The 22,592-nt window shown below is 49.0% G+C and overlaps 1 protein-coding gene across 5 annotated transcripts in view; it reads left to right on the top strand.

Annotated features, from left to right (window-relative positions):
• The window catches only part of UNC13C (unc-13 homolog C), a 197,275-nt gene that overhangs the window by 129,913 nt on the left and 44,770 nt on the right, over positions 1-22,592 (top strand). For all 5 annotated transcript variants that reach the window (XM_061595472.1, XM_061595471.1, XM_061595474.1 and 2 more), the window contains 4 exons: positions 1,865-1,950; positions 19,486-19,612; positions 21,224-21,320; positions 22,379-22,522. In XM_061595472.1, the coding sequence (XP_061451456.1) occupies positions 1,865-1,950; positions 19,486-19,612; positions 21,224-21,320; positions 22,379-22,522 (454 nt within the window). The remainder of the gene's footprint in view (positions 1-1,864; positions 1,951-19,485; positions 19,613-21,223; positions 21,321-22,378; positions 22,523-22,592) is intronic.

The following is a 22,592-nucleotide window of genomic DNA, read 5'->3' as shown; positions in this document are numbered from 1 at the left end:
ATATTTTTAAAATGTCACATTTGCACAGCACTTCTGAAAGCAAAATAATCCAGAAATGCTTATCTAGCAGTGATCCATGGAAAATGCATTAAAAGCTCATTCATACCCATAACATAGAGCCTGCGTTGCCACTGATGACCTTGTGAAATCAAGTGGGCAAAGCTGTGAGTGTTGACCAGCAAGGCCAGGCCCCAAGTCCCCGCTGCAGCTCAACCAGAACGCCTTCCTAACATTATGGTGGCTAGAACTGAACATCTCTCTAGTTTTTAAATATGAGCACTGTCCAAAATAGGGCATGCTCATCCATGCATTCACCAGATGGTTTCCCCATGGATGACCCAACTGTTGCCGTCCCATAAGTGTTACCTGTGGTAGACCAACAGTTAACAGACACTGCCTCATCACCCTAAGCCAAGGGATCCGTATGGGCACAGACGCTCCAGCGCATGTGTGGAGTTCCCTCATTCTTATCAATGGAATGGAGAGGCCTGTGCATGCAAAGAGCTAGAAATTACCGGATGGTGAGGGCAAAGGGGGTGTATAGGGTGCCAATTCACATGGTTCAGTTCTTCACACATCCCCGTATATCCCTGGACAGCTGGGAGGGGTACAGGCAGGACTTTCAGCTGTATGAATCAGCCCTCTGAATCTCACATTCCAGCACCCAAAGCTTTATTCCTGGGACCCCAGCATCTCCCATCAATTTCACTGAGACCCTGCCCCCTTCCCTCTTTCCAACAACTGGGGTTGGCGAATCCATTGCCCAAAAATTCTGTGTTCAGTCATGTCATTTAAGTGGGTCACAATTTTTTTTTGATAATGCAAAGCTTACCTAAGTGGCCCCAAGAGATAATGTGACCTACCTTAGCTACTGGCAGAAGAACCATTTGCAGAAAAGGGGCGCAACTGTGTTTCTTGCTAGCGCAGGGTGACCTTTTGAGGGTCTCTCTCTTCTGCCTGCTGTCATGTGAGCAAACCCAGAAGACTCGTATGGTGGCCTTTTGTGGCAGCTGAAACACTTTGTCCACCCTCCATCTCCTCAGGCAATGAGGCAGTTGCTCTCAGCAGGTCAGAGTTGATGCGTTTTAGCCCTTTCGTTCCCATGCAGGTAGTGTTCAGGGGAGCAGGGTACACAGAGCCCCCTCCATGTCAAAATGCCACAGGCAGACAGGCCCTCCTCGCCTACCTGGGTGTCCTGCGGCCCCTTCTGGTCTGGCCTTCCCATGAGACGCCCTCAGGAGTTGACATTCCCCTCCACCTGACACAGTAGTCAATGTTTATTTCTTTTTGCATTTGTCTCCTGCCCTTCCTCCCAGAAGGTGCCCCTGGCCTTGCCTTGGAAAGCTCTGAGGGAAGAGATTCTGCTGCAGCAGCTGCTACGGTGCCCTTTCAGTTGAGAAAGTCACCCTCAGGGTTGCTCTAAAGCCCCTACCTCCTCTGCTGGAGGTCCTTCAAAGACTCTTGTTATGTCCCTTTTCATATTCTTTCTTTTCTTGCATCTAGAACGTTCCTCCTTTCTGCCAGGATTTACTTTCTAGATCCCACACATCCTCTGACAAGGCACAGTGTGACCAGGGGGGCCGCTCTGACATAAATGCCCTCCGACCCTTTGAGTGCTCTCTGTGGCACCTCTTTGCTCTGGCTTTGGACACCTGAGATAGACCCTCCCTTGTTGTGAATGTGACTTGTTTTGAACTGTTCTTAATATTGTATTTTATATTGTATTGTGACTCACCTGGAACCTCCTGGTGAAGGGCAGGTAACAAATTGTGTTGTTGTTGCTGCTGTTTCAACCATTAAGAGTGCCACTGTTACCCCTCTGTGGCTCATACAAGAGGATGCCCCTCCGGTTGGTTTCTTTCAGGTTCCCTCAAGAGCTGAACATGGGCAAGGTCAGCGCTGAGATCATGTGGACCCTCTTTGCGCAGGACATGAAGTACGCCTTGGAAGGTAGCGAGCACAGATGTTCCATAGCGGAGCAAGTTGCTGTTTCTGTGGGGAATGGCTGGGGTGGAAGTGGGGGTGTTTAGGCTGGAAAGAGCTGGGGAAGAAAACTGAACATTTAATATTGGAAGTGTGGAGAATTGGCTGGTCAAAACTTCTTCCCCCTCAGTAATACTAGCAAGTGTAACGAAACAAGTTATGGGTCCTTGGCATTCTCCTCACATAGTGAAGAAGAAGAAGAGGAAGAAGAAGAAGAAGAAGAAGAAGAAAGGGTAAAAAAACCTGTGAATATCACACGAGTTTCACAAATGAAGCCTTTAGTCTTTCACACGGTACAAGGAGGACAATTCCTTCTGTCCTTGTCCTCTCTTTGGAGAATCTGGTCCTAGGTCTTTGAGCGGAGATCACGTCGCTATGAAAATATCCTTTCCTGGCATTTCCGAGATTTGAACCATCTCCACATAAAGAGGACAGGATGAATGCCTAACAAGCCCCGCCTTCCGCCGCCGCCGCTGTGCTCCCTCCTGGGTAACATTGGGTACCACAGTTGACGCCTAATCTTTGAGGTGTCCTGTGGTCCCATGTCCTGGGACAGCCTTCCCCAAGCTGGTGCTGTCCAGATGCTCTGGACTACAACTCATATGAGCCCCAGCCCGCACCCGGATGCAGTCAGGCTGTCCTAGGCCAATACCTACCTAGGAGTCTTTACTCTGCCTTTGACACCTGAGAGATATAGAGAGAGAGAAAGACTCACCCTTTTCTCGTAACTAATTTGTTTTAAATGATTTTAACATTGTATTTTTATTGTCATGATGAAGGGCTGGTAAGAAATCAAATAAGTAAATACATACAATAATAATAATTAGCAGAGGCCCCCATGAGAAGACAGCTAGCCATGTTAATTCTCCAAGTTTTTTCTGGCCGCTTTCCTGACCTTTAATGAGCCCTCCACTGTGAAGCCTGCTGCGCCTTTGCCCTTGCACGCAAAGCTCTTCTTTCACCACTTTTGCCTGAGCTGATCTTATTGCTTTGGATTGTGGCAAACGCCACGTGTAACCCTGGACTAAACGCCCTCTGTGTGAATGGATGTTCCAGTTTTAGCTGAGCCTTTGCTGGAAGAGCAGAAGAACAAAACAATCGTCTTGTATTGTCAGTTTTTATCATGCTCTGTTTTGTATGGTGCTTTAAAAAATGGCTTAATTTCAGTTGGTTTCAGTTGCTTTTGACATTGCCAGATGTTGCCTGCCTTCACAAAGGATGTGCCTAAGACCACAGAGGAGGAGGAGGAGGGAGGACTGAAGGGTTGGGGGGGGGGGTTAGAGGTCAGCAGAAATGAAGTCAGAAGTACAGGAAGAAATTGATCACACACCAAAACAAGATCTGCTGATAATCATGGGAGATTGGAATGCAAAAGTAGGGAACAGAAAAGAATTAGGAATTGTGGGGAAATGGGGCCTAGGAGACAGAAACGAAGCAGGAGAAAGACTTATTGAATTCTGTGAAGCCAATAATTTGTTTCTTGCGAACACATTTTTTGAATAACCGAAAAGACGACTATACACGTGGACATCACCAGATGGTCAATATAGGAATCAAATGATTATATAATTGGTAGCAGAAGGTGGAGAAGTTCCATACTTTCTGCAAAAACAAGACCAGGAGCAGACTGCAGTACAGATCATGAACTGGTCGTATCGAAAATCAGAGTAAAGCTAAAGAAGACCAACAAAGCAATCATAATGCCAAAATACAATTTAAATAACATCCCAGAAGCATATAAAGGTCAAATAAGGAACAGGTTTGAGGCTTTAAAATTAGTTGACAGAGAAACAGAAGAAGTATGGAATGAAGTCAGAGACGTTATCAGAGAAGAATGCAAAAAGACAATACCTCTAGTTAAAAAGAGAGAAAGACCCCAATGGATGACTGAAGAAACTCTTCAAATGGTTAAAGAGAGAAGGAAAGCAAACCCCAATCGGGCTTCAGGACTGGTCATGGAACTGAAACAGCCTTGGTCGCCCTGGTGGATGATATGAGGAGGGCGTTGGATAGGGGAGAATATACCTTCCTCGTCCTCCTGGATCTCTCAGCGGCCTTCGATACCGTCGACCACGGTATCCTGTTAGATCGCCTGGAAGGATTAGGAATAGGGGGTACTGTTTTACGGTGGCTCCATTCCTATCTCTCAGACAGATGCCAACGGGTGGCATTGGGGGATGAGGTCTCAGACCCTTGGCCTCTCAATTGTGGAGTGCCACAGGGTTCTATCCTCTCCCCCATGCTATTCAACATCTATGTAAAGCCACTGGGGGGCATCATTTATTTATTTATTTATTTTATTACATTTTTAGACCGCCCTATAGCAATAAGCTCCCAGGGCGGTGTACAGCATAATAAAACAGGTTAAAATACAAGTGGATGTAAATACAATACACAATAAAACATAATTAAAAATTTTCCATTTTAAATTCAAATTTTTAAATTTTTAAAATGCCTGGGCGAAGAGGTAGGTCTTTACCTGGCGCCGAAAAGATAACAAAGAAGGCGCCAGGCGTATCTCATCAGGGAGGGTGTTCCATAGTTCGGGGGCCACCACTGAGAAGGCCCTAGCTCTAGTTATCGTTCTCCGTGCCTCCCTATGCATTGGGACACGGAGAAGGGCCTTCGACGTCGAGCGCAGCGACCGGGTAGGTACATAGCGGAGATTTGGGCTGCGGTGCCACCAATATGCAGATGACACTCAGCTCTATCTCTCGTTTAAGTCCTCACCAGAGTTGGCTGTGGATTCCATGTCCAAGTGCCTGGAATCCGTAAGTGAATGGATGGGAAGGAATAGGCTGAAACTAAATCCCGACAAGACCGAGGTGTTGCTCGTGGGAGATAGGGGCAGGTTGGGGGATATAGACCTGGTGTTCAATGGGGTAAGATTACCCTTAAAAGACCAGGTCCGCAGCCTCGGGGTCATTCTTGACTCCCAGCTGTCCATGGAGGCTCAGGTCTTGGCAGTGAGCCGGGCAGCTTGTTATCAATTACATCTGATAAGGAGGCTGCAACCCTACCTTCCTGCTCATCTGCTCCCACGGGTGATACATGCCCTGGTCTTCTCCCGCTTAGACTACTGTAATGCGCTCTACATGGGGTTACCCTTGAAAACGGTCCGGAAATTACAACTGATACAGAATGCGGCGGCACGTTTGATTAAGAACAGCCGTCGCCGTGAACATATCACTCCGGTGTTAATAGATCTACACTGGCTACCAGTTGTTTACCGGGCCCAATTCAAGGTGTTGGTGTTGACCATTAAAGCCCTATACGGTTTCGGCTCAGTTTATCTGAAGGAGCACCTCCAGCATCACCAATTATGCCGCCTAACAAGATCAGCCACACAAGACCTTCTCTCGGTCCCACCAGTTAAGATAGCGAGGCTGGTGCGGACCAGAGAGAGGGCATTTTTGATTGTGGCCCCCACCCTCTGGAACTCCCTTCCTTTTGACCTCCGCCATGCCCCTTCCTTGATAGGTTTCCGCCGGGCCTTAAAGACCTGGCTGTTCAGGCAGGCCTACGGGACCTCTGGGGTGGGTTAGTTTTTAATATGATAATATTATTATTGTTGTGGTCCTCATTGGCTTTTATTGTATTTTTACTGTGAAGTTGTACGTCGCCTAGAGTGGCCGTTAATTCAGCCAGATAGGTGTCGGGACGCGGAATTGGGGTCCCGTGGATTTAGAGTCAGAAGACGAGGGGGAGGGGAGCCCCCTGGCAGACTTGAGCGAAGGAGACGGAGAGGAATGTCCAGAGATAGGGTTGCCCAGCAACGGAGATCCTGGGAGCGCCAGAGTCTCAGAGCCAACCTTGAAAGTTCACACGCCTCCCCCTCTGCCAGGACCTCCCCTTACGCCCATACTGGAGTCGGAATCTTCAGAAGGGGAGGGGCCGGCGCTTCCCCCCTCATCGCGTACTCGACGACGAATGAAGAGACAAGAAAGGGGGAGGGGGAGACAGGTGGCCCCGGAGGGTGGATTGAGGCGGAATGAAAGGCTTCGCGCCCATTTGGGTCCTACTTAAGAGTTGGGCGGGAAAGTGCACTTCGCTCTGTCAACTATCTTTCCATGTCGCAGGATCTGTAAGTCAGTGGCGCTTGATGAGAAGGCGCAGCGTTTGTGTGGATGTCACTCTAATAAAAACTGAATTGCTTTCACCCACTGGTCTGGTCCCTCAGTCTCATCCTGGACCCGACAGCTTGACAGAGCCACCTAAACCTCTCTCAACGCTCTCTCCACGGGACGAGGACAAGATGTCGAAGGGAGCGGAGGGAGGAACAAATCCCACTTCTGAGACGGAAGAAGTGAGACTCTTGAGGACTAATGTGGCTGATTTACAGACGGATGTTCAATCCTTGCTGGCAGCAGTCCAGGCGCTGAAAACGGATAATCAGGCCTTGAAAGCCAGGATCGATCGGATGCGAACCGCCCCTCCAGCTGCTGCGGTAAAGGTGCCCCTTGGATTACCCCCAAAGTATGCGGGACAAAGTGATCAGTTGGCAACCTTCGTGGCTCAATGTGAACTATACTTGGATGTCAGGAATGCAGAATTTCCGGGTGATGGGGCTAAAGTGGCATTCGTGATCAGCCTCCTGGAGGGAGAAGCTGCAAAGTGGGTGACTCCGTATCTGGTGAGAAAGGATGCTCTCCTAGGAAGGTACAGAGGATTCATACAAGAAATGACTGAGATGTTTCAAGAACCGCAAAGAGCGGAAACTGTAGCGCGGCAGCTAGGCGCCCTGAAACAAGAAAAAGGAACTGTTTCCGAGTATACTAATGCGTTTAAAATTTTATCCCAAGAGACTGGCTATAATGAGGCAGCCCTGATGTTCATGTACCGGAGCGGACTGAACGCGGAGATCCTGGATGAACTGGCCAGGACCGCCCCCTCCACCGACCTGCCAGAACTTATTTGGCTGTGCCTGCAGATCGATCACCGACTGGAGGGGAGACGCCTGGAGAAGAGACAGGAGTCCCCTAGATACTCCGCCTCGGCGCCTCGCAGCAAGAATCCCTCCACTTCGGGAACGACGGGTAGCGCGACCGAAGGGCGGGGGGGGCAGACCAAGGCTCTCGGAAGAAGAGAAAGAGAGACGACGCCGAGAACGCTTATGTTTCTATTGTTCCAAACCGGGTCGTATGGCCCGAGATTGTGGGCTAAAGAAGGGGAAGACGGAGCCGTCGGAAAACTAGAACACCCAGTCCACATGAAGGCCGGTGGACTGGGGGCAGCGTTGTACAAAGGCCCCCCGATGACCCAGCCTCCCTCCAAAGGAGTGCTGGTTCTACCTGTGCGGATTACAACTGCCAGAGGAGTGATGTTCAACTCTACTGCCTTAATCGACAGTGGAGCCTCCACCAACTTCATCGACGCAAAGCTGGCCAAGCGTTATGGCATCTCTAGCTGGACACTGGACACCCCCCTTTCCGTGGAGACCATTGACGGGAGACCCCTGAAGTCAGGGGGGGTAACGCAAGCCACGGAGGAATTAAAGCTTCAAATTCCCGGGCATGAAGAGCTCATCTCACTGTACGTGTCAGATCTTTCAAGCTTTGAGGTGATTCTGGGGATGCCCTGGCTCGCCATGCACGAGCCTAAAATAAGTTGGAAGGAGGCGGTGGTGTGGTTCACATCTCAGTACTGTCAGGAGAACTGCCAACCAGAAGGAATCAAGAACACCTTAGCGGGAGCCATACAAGAGGGCACGCCAGCGATGCTCCCTCCGAAGTATGAGGAATTCAAAGATGTGTTTGACGAAAAGGAAACGGAAACCTTACCCCCCCACCGTCCTTACGACTGTACGATCGATCTTGTGCCAGGGGCCAGCATACCGGCAGGAAGGATTTACTCGCTCACAGAGACTGAAAGGGTGGCTCTGAAAGAGTTCTTGGAAAAGAACCTGAAGCGAGGATTCATTCGCCCGTCACAGTCTCCGGCCGGGGCGCCTTTGTTGTTCGTGAAGAAGGGGGGGGGGGAGCTCAGGCCATGTAATGATTACCGCGCACTGAATCAGATCACCACCCCTAACAGCTATCCACTGCCTTTAATCTCAGAGTTGCTAGATCGGCTGCGTTCAGCCAAGATTTTCACGAAGTTGGACTTGCGGGGAGCCTACAATCTAATCAGAATGAAGGAGGGACATGAATGGAAAACGGGGTTCCTCACGTGTTACGGTCAATTTGAATACCTTGTCATGCTGTTCGGGCTTTCGGGAAGTCCAGGAATTTTCCAAAAATTCATGAACGATGTATTTAGAGACTTACTGGACACGTATGTAATCTGTTACTTAGATGATACCCTGGTGTTTTCGGAGAATCAAGAGGATCACGACCGACACGTAAGAACCGTGTTAAAGAGACTGAGAGAAAACCACCTGTATGCTAAGTTGGAGAAATGTGGGTTTGACCTCGAGTCTTTGGACTTCCTGGGGTATCGAATCTCAGTGGGAGGAGTGGAGATGGACCCAGGGAAAGTGAGTTGCATAAAGGACTGGGGGCAACCCGTCACGAAAAAGGATGTGCAACGGTTTCTAGGGTTTGCTAACTTCTACAGGAAATTCATCTCGGGGTTTTCCAAACTAACGGCTCCCCTGACCGACTGTTTAAGGGGAAAGAAAAAGTTCCAATGGACGGAGCACGCTACGAAGGCTTTTGAGGAGTTAAAAGAGAAATTCGCTACCGAACCCATTTTGCGCTTCGCTGATCCAAACCGTCCCTTCATAGTGGAAGCTGATGCCTCGGACTTTGCCATCGGGGGGGGGTTTGCTACAAGGAGATCCCGAGGGAAAGGAGTTGTACCCCTGCGCATACTTCTCTAGGAAGTTAAAGCCTGCAGAGAAGAACTACACGGTCTGGGAGAAGGAGTTACTGGCCATTAAGGACTCTTTCGAGAACTGGAGGCAGTATTTGGATGGAGCCTCCCATCAAATTGAAGTGTGTTCCGACCACAAGAACCTGGAAAGTCTGCAAACGGCCAGGAAGCTGAACCAGAGGCAGATCAGATGGTCCCAGTTCTTCGCCCGGTTCAACTTCAGGATTACGTATCACGCCCAAGCCAAGAATCAGAGAGCCGACGCCTTGTCCAGGCAGCCGCAATTTAAGGAGAGTGAGCCCCAGGACCAGCCACAGTACGTGATCCCGCCGGAGAAATTAACACTAGGATCATGCCAACCTTCATGGGAGGAAGAGCTCAAAAGAGCGCAACGGGAAGGGACGGGCATGCAGCAGTACATTCACGAGGCGGGGCAGGATCCAGGCTCAGAGGTGAATTTCTACTGGCGAGATGGGTTGTTGTGGTTTAAAACGGCCAGGGTCGTGCCAGAGGGAGACTTAAGACTCAAAATTCTACACCAGTGCCACGACTCTGTCACTGCAGGACACTTTGGGATTTACAAAACCATTCAGAATATAGCTAAAGACTTTTGGTGGCCGAAGATGCGCCGGGACGTTGAGGACTATGTGAAATCCTGTTCGGTTTGTATGCGAGCTAAACATCAAACGGAAAAACCGGCAGGGCTGTTACAACCGTTAAAGGTCCCCAGTGAGCCTTGGAAGGACCTTTCCATGGACTTTATAACTGATCTACCAAAGTCACAAGGGATGACTGCCGTTCTAGTCGTGGTAGATCTACTTACCAAGATGGCACATTTTCTCCCTTGCCCGGGGCCCTTAGAAGCGAAAGAAACGGCCAAATTATTCATCAAGGAGGTTTACCGGTTGCATGGATTGCCCAACAGTGTGGTCTCGGACCGAGGGACTCAGTTTACGGCTAAGTTTTGGAGGGCGCTCTGGAAGCAGCTGCCCATCACCCCCAGACAGACGGTCAGACAGAACGCTTGAATGCTGTTTTGGAGAAATATTTACGCTGTTACATTTCTTATCAACAAACTGACTGGACTTCGTATTTACATTTTGCAGAGTTTGCCTACAACAACGCCTTACACTCCAACACTCAGCAAACCCCGTTCTTCGCAAATTATGGATTTCATCCTAAAGCCTTTCCTAGCAGTTTGGAGGGAGTGTTGGTGCCCGCCGCTGAAGAATTTCTACAGGAGTTACAAGCCATCCAACAGACCCTGAAACAACAACTGGACGAAGCCAAGACGGAGTACAAGCGAGCTGCCAATTTACACCGGAGAGAAGCCCCCCCCCCTTCAAGCAGGAGACCAGGTATGGTTGTCCACTCGTTTCCTCCCCATGCCAGGCAAATGCAGAAAACTGCAAGATAAGAGGGTGGGGCCTTTTGAAATAGAGACTCAAATTAATCCGGTGGCGTACCGGCTGAAGTTACCCGATTCATTCAAAGTACACCCTGTGTTTCATCGATCTCTGCTCACCAAAGCAGCCCCCCCCCAGTGAGTTGCAGCCAGTGGAACCTCCAGGGGCTCCGATCAGGGTAAATGAGCAGACGGAGTACAAAGTTGAGGACATCTTGGACTCCCGAATAAGACGCAAGAAATTGCAGTATTTGATCCATTGGAAAGGGTACGGGTCTGCCGATAGGAGTTGGGAAAATGAAATTGATGTGCACGCTCCAGAGTTAGTGAAACAGTTTCATGAGTTATTTCCCCACCGTCCCAAGCCAGTTAGAGGGGGGGGGCTCAGCCTGGAAGAGGGGATGATGTCGGGACGCGGAATTGGGGTCCCGTGGATTTAGAGTCAGAAGACGAGGGGGAGGGGAGCCCCCTGTCAGACTTGAGCGAAGGAGACGGAGAGGAATGTCCAGAGATAGGGTTGCCCAGCAACGGAGATCCTGGGAGCGCCAGAGTCTCAGAGCCAACCTTGAAAGTTCACACGCCTCCCCCTCTACCAGGACCTCCCCTTACGCCCATACTGGAGTCGGAATCTTCAGAAGGGGAGGGGCCGGCGCTTCCCCCCTCACCGCGTACTCGACGACGAATGAAGAGACAAGAAAGGGGGAGGGGGAGACAGGTGGCCCCGGAGGGTGGATTGAGGCGGAATGAAAGGCTTCGCGCCCATTTGGGTCCTACTTAAGAGTTGGGCGGGAAAGTGCACTTCGCTCTGTCAACTATCTTTCCATGTCGCAGGATCTGTAAGTCAGTGGCGCTTGATGAGAAGGCGCAGCGTTTGTGTGGATGTCACTCTAATAAAAACTGAATTGCTTTCACCCACTGGTCTGGTCCCTCAGTCTCATCTTGGACCCGACAGCAGGCGACTCACAAATTAAAATCTTATTTATTTATTTATTTAAAAGCAAAAGGAGATAGAAACACAGTCAGAACCCTAAAGGCAACAATACAGCAACTAGTACGTAGGGACAAAGAGAACTATTACAATAGTTAATGTATAGAAATAGAAGAGGACAACAAAAAGGGTAGAACAAGAGCCCTGTTCCAAAAGATTAGAGAAATTAAAGGGAAATTTAAACCAAGAGTAGGGATGTTGAATAATCAACGGGAACACATTGACTGACCAAGATGAAATAAAAGTAAGATGGAAGCAATAGACTGAAGAACTCTATAAAAGAGATGCCAGGATGACAGGTTCATTCATGGAGGAACCATATGATGAAGAACCAGAAATCTTAGAATGCGAGGTGAAAGATGCTCTCAAAATACTTGGAAGAAACAAATCACCAGGAATAGATGGCATACCAATAGAGTTGCTACAAGCTACTGAGACTGAATCAGTCCAAATTTTGACTAAAATCTGTCAAGAAATATGGAAAACTAAACAATGGACCACAGACTGGAAGCATTCGATATACATCCCAATTCCAAAGAAAGGGGATCCCAGGGAATGCAGTAATTATTGAACTATTGCCTTAATATCCCATGCAAGTAAAGGAATGCTCAAGATTCTACAACAAAGGCTCTTGCCATATATGGAGCGAGAAATGCCAGACGTCCAAGCTGGATTTAGAAAGGGAAGAGGCACCAGAGATCATATCGCAAACATACGTTGGATAATGGAATGGACCAAGGAATTTCAGAAGAAAATCACCCTGTGCTTTATAGATTACAGCAAAGCCTTTGACTGTGTAGATCATGGAAAACTATGGTATGCTTTAAAAGAAATAGGGGTGCCACAGCATCTGATTGTCCTGATGCGCAGCCTATACTCTGGACAATAGGCTACTGTAAGGACAGAATATGGAGAAACCGATTGGTTCCCCATTGGAAAGGGTGTGAGACAGGGGTGTATTTTATCACCCTATTTATTTAATCTACATGCAGAACATATCATATGGAAAGCAGGATTGGACCAAGAAGAAGGAGGTGTGAAAATTGGAGGGAGAAATATCAATAATTTAAGATATGCAGATGATACCATACTACTAGCAGAAACTAGTAATGATTTGAAACGAATGCTGATGAAAGTTAAAGAGGAAAGCACAAAAGCAGGACTGCAGCTGAACGACAAAAAGACTAAAGTAATGACAACAGAAGATTTATGCAACTTTACAGTTGACAATGCGGACATTGAACTTGTCAAGGATATCTTGGCACAATCATTAACCAAAATGGAGACAATAGTCAAGAAATCAGAAGAAGGCTAGGACTGGGGAGGGCAGCTGTGAGAGAACTAGAAAAGGTCCTCAAATACAAAGATGTATCACTGAAAACTAAAGTTAGGATCATTCAGACCATGGTCTTCCCGATCTCTATGTATGGATGTGAAAGTTGGACAGTGAAAAAGCGCCACAAGGTGGCAGGAAGACTGGACGGATTGCTCAAGCTCCTGAGCCAAGCCACACTCTGGAGGCGAAGGCAAAGGAGCCAGGTTGCCAAGATGACCCAGGATTCCTCCTGCACCTTCAGGGCTTGGGTGTGAATTGGCAACAACCCCTTTATTTGTCTGTCTAAAGAAAGGTCATTTGGACACAGACCCCGCTTGACCCGCAACAAGGCATGCTGGGGGCCTTTTCCTCCCTGAGCTGTTCTGAATCCTCCAGGCAAGAGACTGGGAGGGATCCCTACCCCTGCTGCTTGATTGGCTTCTTCCCAGAACTCCCAGCTGAGTGTCAACAAAAGCAGCTGCTGGAAAGACACTTGCGCCCACAGAGGGCGTGGGGAGGAGAAGGGGTCGTGGGCTGGAATGGAGGAGGAGGAGGAGGAGGAGGCGGCACTGGAGGGTCTGAGCAGAGCGGGGCAGCTGGGGCACCCAGTCCAGAAATGGCCACCTCACCGCAGCTGGCTTTGCCTGGAAGGCGCCTCCAGAGTGCTTCTCATGGAACTGCTCAGAAGGGATATTTCCCTGGAGATCTGTGCTGATAAAGTTGAGATTTTCGCTGCATAGCAGCGAACTGTAACATTCAAAAAGCAGTTTATTGTATGTGAACTGTTCCGTTTTCAATTTGAAAATTTGGTTTGAGTGACCAAATTGTTTCTGGAAGGTCATTTAGCCTCCCCCAACCTCTGCCCCCTGGTGTTGTGGACTACAACTCTCCTCAGCCACAGCCAGCTGAGCTGCGTGGTGTGGGGCTGAGGGGAGCTGTCATCCACAGCATCCAGAGGGCACCAGGTTGGAGGAGACTGGCTTACAACTAACCCACATATTCAGTGGCTGCTAAAAGGCAAACTGCCTCTCCAGTGCCAGCAGCTGCACATCCCTGAGAGCTCCCTGCAGCCACCGCCGTGGCCTCTTCTCCCCCGGGCCACCACTGACACTTCCGCCACCTTTCTCTCCGTCGCTGGTGCTGGGTGCCTTGACATCAGCACCCAGGAATGGTCAACACGAGGCAGGGGAGGGTTGCAACTTGGCAGGTGCCATAAAAAACCTCAGAAGAAGGTCCGTCAGTCTTTTGAAAATGGCCAAGAAATAAGCCAAACTGCGCTGGTTGGTAAGGAGTCGTGGGAGAGCCCGGCTTTTCTGTCCTGTTCATCTCGCTACATTTCCTTCAAGAGGACCTTGAGGGGAATCAGTCTGGGGCAGTTCTGGAGGGTTTTAACCTCTAATGAGAAATGGCAGCAGCACATTCCTGGAGGAGCTGCAGAGGTGAGGAGGAAAAGGAGGTGCGGGAAGTGGAGCACCTGTGGGTGGCTCTAGATCTGCTCTGGGAGAACCACAAGGGACTCAACTTTTGGAAGCTCTTCAACCAGCGAGTTCCCAGTTGCACTCTTGAGCTGCAGGCACATCTCTTGTGGGCATGGCCTGCACACCCTAAAACTGCCACTGCCCACTTTTTCTTTGGACAAATGGGGTTGAAGGGCTAGGCCGGCATGGAGCCTTTTTGATGTGCAGAGGGTCAAGCTGGATCTAGACGGTTGCAGAACACTCCGTTCCAGACCTGGGGCCATTTAGTGGACAGCAGAGAGCGGCCACTAGGAGGAACCTGCCCAGCAGATGTCTTCCCTGGGGCTCTGTCACACACACACCCCCCAAGCGAGACCAGGCCTCCTCCTGGGCTGGGGCTGTGAAGCCCAACTGGTTAAAGAGAGAAAGAGTCCTGTGAGCACAAATATGGGTGGGCTGCACACCAGGCAAAGCTCCTGCTGGAATGGCCCCCTCATATCTTGGCCAGGACGCTTTTGAACTAGGCTGGTAACATCACTGGCATCAGTATTTTGTTCTGCGCCTGGCTCCTAAGGGTCTCCGGGTTCCCCCTTCTGTGCCGTCTGTCAGTGTCTGAGCTTGGCTTTGGCAAGCAGAACTCCCCACGTGCAGTTCAGCCCCAGCCCTGGAGGGCCACTGTCTTCCTGCCACACACTTGTGAGCCCCTAGCTGGCCCTGTTGGAAGCCGGAGGCTGAGCTGGAAGGGAGTTCTTATGGCAGCCCTCGCCCCTGCCCTGGCAGCACTCTCTGCATTGTTAGGGATTGACAGGTGAGACCCCTTCAAGCCTGCGATCTTGTATCCGAAGGTGGGAGATGCAGGCAAGAAGCCGACGCTCCTGGCCAGGCCAGCCAGTTTCCTTTGCTAAGCTAGCCTGCGAGTTTATGGCCACTCTGCACATCCAAAGGGAGTTTTTGGAATTCTCTCTGGAGAGCCCCCCCCCCCAATCCTGGAGCCAAGGAGAGCCTTGTGTTGCTAGTCTAGTCTGGAGAAGCTGGGCACTAGGGAGACAGCAGCGAGGCTGGCTTGCTCTCTGGACCCCCAAAGCCATGGGCAATGGGGAGCAAGAGTGAATGGCCTGATGATGCTGTGACTCCTCCATCTTGAGCTCAGGGTGGACTCTGATCTCAAACAAGGGGGCAGCTTCCAAGGTGGACACCAGGCCTCGCTGCTAGTATCCATCAGGCCCAGACAGCTCTCCCAGTGATATGGTGGCAATGGGCACCTTGTGAACGTGGCACACTCACCTCGCCCTTCTGCTCCTTGGTTTGATTTCCACCTTGGTGGCCCCTATCAAAGGCACAGGCAAGACTTGAGAGGTGGTGGCAGCACTCGAGGTGCCCCCATCGGTCCCCCTCCTGCCTCAGGGCCGTTTTGTGGCATGGAAGGAAGATCCCCTCGTCTCCTGATGAGGCAGTGGCTCAGCCCTCATCGTCCCCTGCTGTAGCCCAGGCACGACAGCCTTGCAGGCTAACCGCAGGAAAGCAAACCCCACCACCCAGGATTCCTCCATGGGCTTGACAGCCAACAAGCCGAGGGAGCAAACCTGTGCGATGCAGGAACGTGGCTTGCAAATGGCCACCCAAAGTGGTCCTAGAGAGCTGTGGTGGTGGCCCTCAGCCACGGCTGCCTTTGAAGCCCCGAGTCACTCTGGGTAATCCAGCAAGGCTCTACTTAAGCTCTTCCGTTCATTTAAGATTTTAGCCCAGAATAAGCCCTGTGTTTAACCAGGTTGGCAGTGATGGCAGAGTTCAACTCTACTGCAAATGCCAAAATCGGTCTCAGGTAGATCCTTTGGAACTAGAAGGGGAACTGTAGAGGCATTTCTGCTAACAGGAAATGTTCCTGCCATTCCTACCTGCGTACCACAGTAGGGAAATGAACAGAAGAAGAGCCTTTAGCTGGATCAGGCCAATGGAGGTCCCTCTAGTCCAGCATCCTATTCTCACAGTGGCCAACCAGACGCCCATGGCGAATGTGCAAGCAAGACCCTCTTGTGGGTTCCAGCAACTGGTATTTGGAAGCATCCTGCCTCCAATTGTGCAGGCAGAGCATAACCATTGTGGCCTGTAGCCACTGATACCTTTTCCTCCATGAATTTGTCTAATCTTCTTCTAAAGTGATCCAAGTTGGTGGCCAGCACTGCCTCTTCTGGGAGCAAATTCCATAGTGTAATTATGTGCTGTGTGAGGAAGAACTTTCTTTTGTCTGTCCTGAAGCCTCCAACATTCAGCTTCATTGGATGTCCACGAATTCCAGTGTTATGAGAGAGGGAGAAAAACATCTCCACTTTCTCCATGCCATAATTTTTTACACTTCTATCATGTCAGCGCTTACCTGTGTTTTCTTTAAACTGAAAAGCCCCAAATGCTGCAGCCTTTCCTCATAGGGGAGTCACTCCTTGATCATTTTGATTGCCCTTTTTCCGGCTCTATAAAATCCTTTTTGAGGTGAGGTGGCCAGAAATGTACACAGTATTCCACTTGTGGCTGCACCATATATTTATGTTATGGCATTATGAGATCAGCAGTTTTATCTTCAATACCTTTCCTAATGATCCCTAGCATGGAATTCGCCTTTTTCACAGCTGCTGCCCACTGAGTTGACATCTTCATCGAGCTGTCCAATACAACCCCAAGGTCTCATTCCTGGTCAGTCACTGCCAGTTCAGACCCCATAAGCATACATGTGAAATTAAGATTTTTTTTGCTCCAATATGCATAACTTTACACTTGTTTAGATTGAATTGCATTTGCCATTTTACTTCCTGTTCACTCAGTTTGGAGAGGTCCTTTTGGAGCTCTTTGCAATCCCTTTTTGTTTTAACAACCCTGAACAAAAATGGCTTTGGTCAGTAAATAAATTTGCAGTGTGAGAACTGCACTCAGAACCTTTCCCCAAGGAACAGGTGGGTATCCATAGACTTGTTACTGCAAGAGGCCACATTTATTCTAAATCAACAGTTAAAAAAGTTAACCATCTTAATTAGAACTTTGGCTTGCAGGTTTACAAATGACAAAATTGCTGGAGAAAAAAGTCAATCCAAAAAGACAGAGCTATTTTGGAAGGTGAAAAAATGAACTGCTTGCACATCTGTCTTTATCAAGCAGCACTCTGGGCATCCCACTCCCACAGCCAAAAAAGCCTCTCTGGCATTGAGCAATATGCACATATGCACACACACACAGTCACACACACCCCAAATGAAATGCATCTGCTGTAGGTGAACCTCATCACACCACAGACCTTACTTACAGTATGTGTGGATTGAATTTGGGCACAGATACTTTATCATTATTTGCAAGGTGCTACTTACTTGCATAGTTACACTTTTAAAAAAATGATCTGATCTGAGTCCAAAGAAGAGGACGGTGGCAACCTCACATTCCTCCTTTCCTGCAAGCAGCCTTTATGGAGTCGCCTAGAGACAGGACTCAAGTGGAGAAGATGCATACAATGATCAAAACAGGTTGCTTTGTTGTTGTTATGTGCCTTCAAGTCGATTATGACTTATGGCGACCCTATGAATCAGCAACCTCCAAGAGCATCTGTCAACCACCCTGTTCAGATCTTGTAAGTTAAGGTCTGTGGCTTCCTTGATGGAATCAATCCATCTCTTGTTTGGCCTTCCTCTTCTTCTACTCCCTTCTGTTTTCCCCAGCATTATTGTCTTTTCTAGTGAATCGTTTCTTCTCATGATGTGTCCAAAGTATGATAACCTCAGTTTCATCATTTTAGCTTATAGTGACAGTTCTGGTTTAATTTGTTCTAACACGCAGTTATTTGTCTTTATCGCAGTCCATGGTATGCGCAAAGCTCTCCTCCAACACCACATTTCAAATGAGTTCCTTTTTCTCTTACCCGCTTTTTTCACTGTCCAACTTTCACATCCATACATAGAGATCAGAAATACCATGGTCTGAATGATCCTGACTCTGGTGTTCAGTGATACATCTTTGCATTTGAGGACCTTTTCTAGTTCTCTCACAGCTGCCCCCCCCCCAGTCCTAGCCTTCTTCTGATTTCTTGACTATTGTCTCCATTTTGGTTAATGACTGTGCTGAGGTATTGATAATCCTTGACACGTTCAGTGTCCTCATTGTCAACTTTAAAGTTACCTAAATCTGTTGTCATTACTTTGGTTTTCTGAGGTTCAGCTGTAGTCCTGCTATTGTGCTTTCCCCTTTAACTTTCATCAGCATTTGTTTCAAGTCATTACTGGTTTCTGCTAAGAGTATGGTATCATCTGCATATCTTAAATTATTGATATTTCTCCTTTACAGCCAGCGCACACATAGGCTGGCTCAAAAGTAACTCTAAAAATTGACACAGGCAAAAAATCAATGCTGTTGGGCACATTTGTCTTCAGAACAAGTGAGTCAGGCCATCATGCTGCTTGCCCAAATAGCCATTCAAAGCTCAGTCCATGCTAGTTTGCTGGTTCTAGATTGCTTCCTTGGCTCTTCAACCAGGAAGGCGCTCAAGACTGTCAGTTACATCACCAGCATGATGCAATAAAGAGGACCGTTGAACCCCACTCAGATCTTGCAGCACCCCTGAGAAACATTCAGCCTTTTGCAAGTCTACGAGCTAAGGGAGCGTCTCCTTGTGATTTGTGGTACAGGCTGGACACCCGGAAGATGCTCTCCAGAGTGCACATCCCCTGTGCCCACAAAGGCTGCTTGTGAGAGAGGCATGCTTTGGTCCCTTGGCATTGGCTTGGCTCGCTTATTGAAGTCTGTTAGGAAAGTAGGAAGCTGCCTTATGCCAGACCGTTGGCCCATCAAGCTCACTGGAGTCTACACTGGCTGGCAGTGGCTCTGCAGGGTTTCAGGCAGGGGACATTCCCAGCCCTACCTGGAGATGCTGCCATTGGAGATTGAAGCTGGAACCTTCTGCGTGCAAAACACATGCCCTGCAATTACTAAGGCTGTGGGCACACTGATCGCTTCAGAAGCAGCCAGAATGGTTTTTCAGGCTGTGTTTTGAAGCGGCTCTGCCGGCCACACCTCCCTTCCCCACTGCTGACTTCAAGCCTTGCAGGACCACCCACAGCAAAGCGTTGGGCCAATCACTGCCTGAGCCTACAGCAAGTATTTCCATTGGCCACACCTGGAGGGACAACTGGTTGATCTACCAATCAGTTTTTTAAAACAACAACAACACTGGAACAGAAGTGGAGATGCACTGGAACCCACACAACAGTAGGTATGTCTCTACCCTCAGTTACGGCCCTTCCCGCAGGAAGGCAGGCCCATCTCTGCAATGGGTCTGCTTTCTCCATGGGTCCCAGCCCTATTAACAATTTCAGGCCTGGGACTTGCCTGTGTTTTTCCACCACTTTAAATTCATGAGCCCAGAGCAATTCAGAAAACTAAGCAGATCTCCCATGTAAGAGCCCACTATGTGCACCAGGACTCTGTAATTTTATTTACAGCTGGAGCTTTATTAAATATTTTCTCTTTATTTTCTCGTGTTCCATTGCAGAGCATGAAAAGCAGCGGTTATGCAAGAGCACAGATTATATGAATTTGCACTTCAAAGTGAAATGGTTTTATAATGAATATGTGCGTGAACTCCCGTCGTCCACAGATGCCGTCCCTGAATACTCTCTGTAAGTGGGGAGGGGGTCAGAATATTGCAGGGAGAGAGAAAGAACATTCTGGAGCTTTTATTCTGCGTGTTGAGCTCAGTTTTCTTTAAATATTCATGCAGTACATCCTAGAAGCCAGAGTCCATTTCAGCTAGAACTTCAAAAGGATCTCAGTGCCCTCTCCTTGACTTCTTTATTTCCCAGGGAACCTTTTGCCATCCATGTCTCGGGAAGAGGCTCTTCAACAATTAGACTTCAGACTCTTAATGCAAGGGGATGGAGAAGTGGGGGCAAGAGAACAGAAGGCTGAAAGAAACCAATGAGCAGCTCTGTGAGGCCAGCCCCTCCTCCCAGGCATAATGCAACTCCAGCCATTCCCCCCACCGGATGCATTTGCCCACATAATCCAGACTGGAACGCCCCATGGCACCCCCTTGAAGGGAAGGGAAGGAGCACTGAGGAGGCCATGGCACTCAGTGCAGTCGCTTCGCTCTCCCTGCTCTTGCTGCTGGACTACTTTTTTGTTCTTGTCATTTGGGGGTCTTCCCCACCATTGTGCATACTCACACGCACGCACACACGTGTCCAACTGCGTTCCATGTTTGCTGCCGTGCTTCTTGGAATTCCTGGTTCTTATCCCGTGACAAGGAGCCATCCCTCCCTTCCTGAGTGTCCTGCAAGGTGTGGCCCAGGAATCCTGTCAGGGCAAGATAAGGTTCAGAGAGAGGAGAATCAAGGCTGGGAATCCTCGGCCTGGCAGCCCCTCTCCAAGCCCTGGAATGCAGTGGGGTGGGGTTCAGGGCTGGTGCAAGAAGCATCAACCCCTTGGCTCCATCCGCTCCCCTTGGAGGAAGCAGCCAGAGCCCCACATGTGTACACCTAGAGGGGCCTCTTGATTTCCATCCCACTTTTTGTGGGCATAGCTCAGAGGTGGGGAGGGAGCCAAGTTTATTCATTCATTCATTCATTCATTTATTACGTTTATTTATTAGATTTATATCCCACCCTTCCTCCCAGAAGGAGCCCAAGGTGGCAAGCAAAACACTAAAAGCACTCTAAACATCTTAAAAACAGACTTTAAAATATATATTGAAACAAAACATCTTTTTTTAAAAAAAAAATGCTTTAAGAAAATCTTTAAAAGCAATTCCAACACAGACGCAGACTGGGATAGGTCTCAACTTAAAAGGCTTGTTGAAAGTGGAAGGACTTTAATAGGCGCCGAAAAGGTAACAGAGGTGGCGCCTGCCTAATATTTAAGGGGAGGGAATTCCACAGGGTAGGTGCCGCCACACTAAAGGTCCATTTCCTATATTGTGCAGAACGGACCTCCTGATAAGATGGTATCTGCAGGAGGCCCTCACCTGCAGAGCGCAGTGATCGGCTGGGTATATAAAGGGTGAGATGGTCTTTCAGGTATCCTGGTCCTAAGCTGTATAGGGCTTTGCACACCAAAACCAGAACCTTGAACCTTGAAGTTGCAGAGGTGAAGCAAGGAGTGTCGACTTATGTCAGTTCTTGGGCTCCATTGCTCTGGCATCAACTCTGCTTCACTCTTGTGCATAAAGAAGAATCTGTTTTCTGTTTAGAAGTAAATATGCCTATAAAGCACCCACATTTTCCCATTCCTAGGTGGTTTGAGCCGTTTGTCATGCAATGGCTGGATGAAAATGAGGACGTCTCCATGGAGTTTCTTCACGCCGCTCTGGGAAGGGACAGGAAAGATGGGGTGAGCTGAGCTGGGAATCGGGGAGGCCTTGAAGCAGGGCCACAGTTGGTGGTGTGGTGGTCCTGAGGGCCACTCACTCTTATGTGCCAAATTATGGAAGGGTTAATGACAACCTTCCATGATAACCACTTAGAGCATTCTTGAAATATAACGATGTATGCAAGATAACAGAGCCAGTGTGGTGTAGTGGTTAGAGTGTCGGACTACGACCCGGGAGAGCAGGGTTCAAATCCCCACACAGCCATGAAGCTCACTGGGTGACCTTGGGCCAGTCACTGCCTCTCAGCCTCAGAGGGAGGCAATGGTAAAAACACCTCTGAATACCGCTTACCATGAAAACCCTATTCATGGAGTCGCCCATAAGTCGGAACCGACTTGAAGGCAGTCCATGCAAGATAAATGAATAACCCTTTGTCCACTCCATCTGCACTTCCTGTTGGGCTATGTGTGGATACATAATACTCGCTACCTTGCTTCAGTTCCTTCTTATTCCCCACCATGGAGAGTGACTTGTTTTGCAATGCAAAACCGAAAGGAGAAGGAGGATTTATGTCTTGGACAATAATGCTCCTTTCATCGATTTGCTGTGTCAGGATCCACAGTCTTATCCAGAGAGTTGTAATTAAGGCAGTGGGCTACAGCCGGCCACTACCCTTTAAAAAGGGTATCTTTCTTTGTGCAGAAGCAGTAGAGAGCATGCTATGAGTGAGGGGAAAGCCTGTGTTTGCTGCCTGCCACAGACTGTAGCCTCACCTCAGCGCTGAAGGCAAACAGGAGTGCAAACCTCAACAAGATCCAGCTACTGTTTTATAGCCTAATTAGGTGGCAGATTTTCCAAAGCCCCATACTTTTAAAGATGCGGTGCTGGCTCAGTCCATGCTGTGCCCAGTCAAACCGCCACAGCCAAGGAACCCTGGTGCTGCTCCTCTGTGCTGTCCTGGGGAATATGAGTAGCCTTAGAAAAGGAACGGCCATCTGGCTCTGCTGCTGTTCTGCTGCCTCTCTCTGCAGAAGCGCCCTTCAGTGGTGTGCTGTTGTGTGTTGCCATGTCCTTGTAGTTCCAACAAACGTCGGAACATGCCCGTTTCTCTTGCTCGGTGGTGGACGTCTTCACGCAGCTCAACCAGAGTTTTGAGATCATAAAGAAGCTGGAGTGCCCTAATCCAGAAGCTCTCTCTCACCTAATGAGAAGATTTGCAAAGGTAGAGTGACATCCTCTTGGTTTCAGGTTTGGGGGAGGAGTGGCATTCTGTCCTCGTGGCATTTTAATCT

Source organism: Rhineura floridana, chromosome 14 (assembly GCF_030035675.1).
Source record: "Rhineura floridana isolate rRhiFlo1 chromosome 14, rRhiFlo1.hap2, whole genome shotgun sequence".
Classification (NCBI taxonomy): Eukaryota; Metazoa; Chordata; class Lepidosauria; order Squamata; family Rhineuridae; genus Rhineura; species Rhineura floridana.
Note: the sequence above shows the minus strand (reverse complement) of the source record. Positions and strands in the feature narration are given on the sequence as shown.